The sequence below is a fragment of the Sinocyclocheilus anshuiensis genome, unplaced genomic scaffold (genome assembly GCF_001515605.1).
Source record: "Sinocyclocheilus anshuiensis isolate Anshui unplaced genomic scaffold, SAMN03320099.WGS_v1.1 scaffold726, whole genome shotgun sequence".
Lineage (NCBI taxonomy): Eukaryota > Metazoa > Chordata > Actinopteri > Cypriniformes > Cyprinidae > Sinocyclocheilus > Sinocyclocheilus anshuiensis.
The window spans coordinates 1,159,668-1,164,409 of NW_015542365.1; the positions used below are offsets into that span (position 1 = coordinate 1,159,668).

The 4,742-nt window shown below is 42.4% G+C and overlaps 1 protein-coding gene across 2 annotated transcripts in view; it reads right to left on the reverse strand.

The window, feature by feature from the left end:
• Positions 1 to 220: 220 nt before the first annotated feature.
• The window catches only part of LOC107692087 (leucine carboxyl methyltransferase 1-like), a 15,414-nt gene continuing 10,892 nt past the window's right edge, over positions 221 to 4,742 (reverse strand). Inside the window, exons 9-11 of one of the 2 annotated variants that reach the window (XM_016490989.1) lie at positions 746 to 834; positions 527 to 624; positions 221 to 434 (exon numbers count right to left, since the gene is read on the reverse strand). In XM_016490989.1, coding sequence (XP_016346475.1) covers positions 412 to 434; positions 527 to 624; positions 746 to 834 — 210 coding nt within the window. In that variant the 3' untranslated portion in view covers positions 221 to 411. Of the gene's footprint in view, positions 435 to 526; positions 625 to 745; positions 838 to 4,742 lie in introns of both variants that reach the window. The other variant, XM_016490988.1, reaches the window with a different exon arrangement.

A 4,742-nucleotide genomic window follows, 5' to 3' on the forward strand; every position in this document is an offset into this window, starting at 1 on the left:
AATTGTCTTTATTCATCATCATTGTTCATGAATATTCAGTGCTTTTATAAAAACCAATTGCTATTCATATGGCTAACAAAACAGTTCATTCATTTAAACATTACCTTTTTATTTTTGTGATCCTATGAATGTTAAGCGATTGTTAAACAGCTATGCTATTCATTTGTAAAACATGTCTGAATTAATATGGCACTTTAGTGAGACACGTCGGTCACATGGGAGACAGAAGGAGACACGTAAAACAGAAGAAAAGACGCTGATGCCAGTAGTCTCCATTTTTATTGTGCTCAAAAATGGAAATAAAGATATAAATGACTTCCCCTTCCTATCCTCTGAAAAGCATCAAGAAGAGCATCCTGTCCACTCTTGCTGATTCAAATTAAACTTTTACAACCAAGTCCCAACTGACGTTTAAAACCCAATTTGTGAGAGGCCTGAAAAGAGAAGTCCACTATTACTTACAGGTGATGTCAAACGATCCATGAAACTCTAGAATGCAGTTAATTGGGTAAAATGGAAGCCTCACCTAGATTGAGCTTATCTTTTACAGCCCAGCAAATGCAGTAGTGTTGTAGAAGCTGTTGGAGAAGTTCCTTTTCATCTAAAAACTCTAGACGCTCAATTCTGTGATTGTAAAACAAAGAACGTCATTGTAGAGATTCTGATCTCAAACTTTCCTGGCACAGGTTGAACAGTTATAAATATACACTTGATTACAACTGTACTGTAGTGTTGGCTTGTGTACCTAGCTACATCTTCCTGAGGAAGCATGCTGTAGACCGTCATCATGTCCAGTGCGTTTACACTTTTCCAGCCTGCTGACAGAAAGCGCTCCTTCTGTGGAAACAAACATTAGGGTAATTATCATTACCTAAAACTAAAACCATTTAAAACATTTGATTTTCATTACTTGAAACATGTTGACTGAAATAAAATATAATATAAAAATACTTTAATTAGACAAAAACACAACAAAATTCAAAAACTTTTAAATTAAAATAAAAACTAGGGCTGGGACAATAGATCGATGCATCGGGAATCGAGAAATGATTCTGCATCGATTCTGAGATTTTCCAAAGGCATCGCGATTCTCTCTTGAATAGATTCTTAGCTTAGTTTTTAACAGCAGATGGCACTGCGTGCTTTAGAAACAGCCGTATTCTGCTTGCTTCCAGTTCCTTACACACGCACCATTTGAACCAAAAATAATCATTCATAAAGTACGAAAAGTTTGAAGCGAATCATAAGGATGTTCACAGTGGACTGTGTTTACATTAATCTTGCATCACAAAAGCCGATGTGCAAGTACATTTAGCCCAAGCGCTCTTCTTCGTAAGCATTTGAGTGTGCGGCTAAAAACTAGTCTAGAGCGCCATCTGCTGTTAAAAACTAAGCTCAGAATCGATTCCAGAGAGAATCACGATGCATTCAGAAAATCTCAGAATCGATCCACAAATCGCGATGCATCGATTTATTGTCCTAGCCCTAAAACAGAACATTTTTAAATAAGATGTACTTACAAGAGATCTTATAACATACTATCATCATAAACTCTTCATATTTTCAATCTCAATACATATTTCAAGCCATGTTGACCAGATATTCTAAGGTATCTAGTCTACAGAAGGTCACCATGGTGGTACAAAATTACTAAAACTTTAAAATTAAAATGAAAACTGAAATTATTAAAATAACATTCAAAATATGAATACATTTATATTAGTATATTAATGAAACTAATATGAAACACTGTCATCATTAACCCTTTGAATTTTCATTCTGATTACAAATTTCAAGCCACGTTGACCAGATATTCTGATATGTCTACAGAAGGTCACCATGGCAGTACACAATTATGAAAACTTGAACTAAAATTAAAATTAAAATGTCTCGGGTTACTCAAGTAACCCACGCTCTCTGAATAGGGAACGAGACGCTGTGTAGCTATGACGCAATGGGAACTCCCCTTGGGTGTGCCGATTGTCTGAAGCCCGTATGGAAACACACCAATTCATTGGCTGATGGCGCGGGCACCACCTCGAAGTCACTACGTCACCCACTCTAATACTAGCGGCCGCGTCATCTGCTCCTCAGATTTCCTGCCGAAGAAGTCCTGTCGGCAGCGCAAGGAGCTTGGCAGCAAACGCAGGCTAACCTCAAAAGGCTGGTTCAAGCAGAAAGAATCTGGGAACCGGGAGCCGAATCTAAATCCAAGCTATAAAGCCTGATAAAAGTGTGAGGAGAGGACCATCCTGCTATTCTGCTTGCTTCCAGTTCCTTACACACGCACCATTTGAACCAAAAATAATCATTCATAAAGTACGAAAAGTTTGAAGCGAATCATAAGGATGTTCACAGTGGACTGTGTTTACATTAATCTTGCATCACAAAAGCCGATGTGCAAGTACATTTAGCCCAAGCGCTCTTCTTCGTAAGCATTTGAGTGTGCGGCTAAAAACTAGTCTAGAGCGCCATCTGCTGTTAAAAACTAAGCTCAGAATCGATTCCAGAGAGAATCACGATGCATTCAGAAAATCTCAGAATCGATCCACAAATCGCGATGCATCGATTTATTGTCCTAGCCCTAAAACAGAACATTTTTAAATAAGATGTACTTACAAGAGATCTTATAACATACTATCATCATAAACTCTTCATATTTTCAATCTCAATACATATTTCAAGCCATGTTGACCAGATATTCTAAGGTATCTAGTCTACAGAAGGTCACCATGGTGGTACAAAATTACTAAAACTTTAAAATTAAAATGAAAACTGAAATTATTAAAATAACATTCAAAATATGAATACATTTATATTAGTATATTAATGAAACTAATATGAAACACTGTCATCATTAACCCTTTGAATTTTCATTCTGATTACAAATTTCAAGCCACGTTGACCAGATATTCTGATATGTCTACAGAAGGTCACCATGGCAGTACACAATTATGAAAACTTGAACTAAAATTAAAATTAAAATGTCTCGGGTTACTCAAGTAACCCACGCTCTCTGAATAGGGAACGAGACGCTGTGTAGCTATGACGCAATGGGAACTCCCCTTGGGTGTGCCGATTGTCTGAAGCCCGTATGGAAACACACCAATTCATTGGCTGATGGCGCGGGCACCACCTCGAAGTCACTACGTCACCCACTCTAATACTAGCGGCCGCGTCATCTGCTCCTCAGATTTCCTGCCGAAGAAGTCCTGTCGGCAGCGCAAGGAGCTTGGCAGCAAACGCAGGCTAACCTCAAAAGGCTGGTTCAAGCAGAAAGAATCTGGGAACCGGGAGCCGAATCTAAATCCAAGCTATAAAGCCTGATAAAAGTGTGAGGAGAGGACCATCCTGCTGCCACACAGATATCATCCAAGGGAACTCCTCTGAAAAGAGCTTGAGACACTCCTGGTAGAATGAGCTTGAATAACTAGTGGTGAAGAGGGACCGCGAACCTCATACGCAAGCGAGATAGCGTCCCTTACCCAATGAGAAATCCTATGTTTTGATGCGGCCAGCACCAAAACACACCAACAATTGGGAAAACTTGCGCCATTGGCTAGAGCGGTCCACATAGAGCATCAAAGCTCGAACAGGGCAGAGCAGGTGAAGCCTCTCGTCCTCAACAGAAGCAAAAGGAGGAGGACAGAAGGAGTGAAGCATGACCACCTGGGAGTGAAATGACGTGGACAAGACCCTGGGGACATGATTGGGTCTGGGCTGTAGGAATACCTTAACAAGGCCTGGAGCAAACTCCACGCATGACTCGCTAACAGAGAAAGCCTGCAAATCCCCTACGCGTTTAATAGGAGCCAACGCCAACAGGAGCGTCACCTTAAGGGTCAGAATCTGTTCAGGAGCTGATTTCAAAGGCTCAAATGGCGACTCCAATAAGCCCTCCAGGACTATAGACAAGTCCCAGGAAGCAACACTGATAGGGTGTGCCGGCCTCAAACGCCTAACCCCACGCATAAACGCATAAACCAAACGATGTCCACCTAGGGGGACTTTGTCCGTATACCTGCGAGCAGCAATAGCTGCAACATAAACTCTCAAGGTGGTATCAGCCGACCCAGCCGCAAGCTTCTCCTGCAGAAACTCCAGCACTGAACCAATCTGGTAGCTGACTGGGTCCACTGCATGAGCCAAACACCACGACTCAAAAAACTTCCACTTGGAAGAATAAAGCCTCCTAGTAGAAGGAGCCCTAGCATTATCAATGGTTTCCTGAACGTCCACAGGAAGACCAGAGGTCACAGCCGATCGCCCTTGATTGGCCACACCTATAGCCTCCAAATCTCGGGCTGAGGGTGTCAGATTCTGCCCTGGAGTTGAGACAGCAGATCATTCCTGTTTGGAATCTCCTATGGGGTATGCTCTAGAAGGGAGACTAGCTCCGAGAACCACATCTGGGATGGCCAGAACAGGACTATCAACAGGAGACGGACTCCACACTCCCTCACTCTGCACAAGACAGCTGTAATCAACTTGATTGGCGGAAATGCGTGCAGCCTCAGATCCAGCGACGGGTGAGCAAAAGCATCTATCCCCAGAGGTGCCAGGTGACACAGGGAGAACCGAAGGGGACATTGAGTCGATTCCTGCGACGCGAAGAGATCTACCTCCGCCTTGCCAAAAAGATCCCAGACCAGAGCCACCGTCTGGCGGCTCAGCATCCAGTCCCCCGACTTGAGTTTCTGTCTCGATAGGAAGTGCGAGGTTCAGAGCCCCAGGGACGTGAA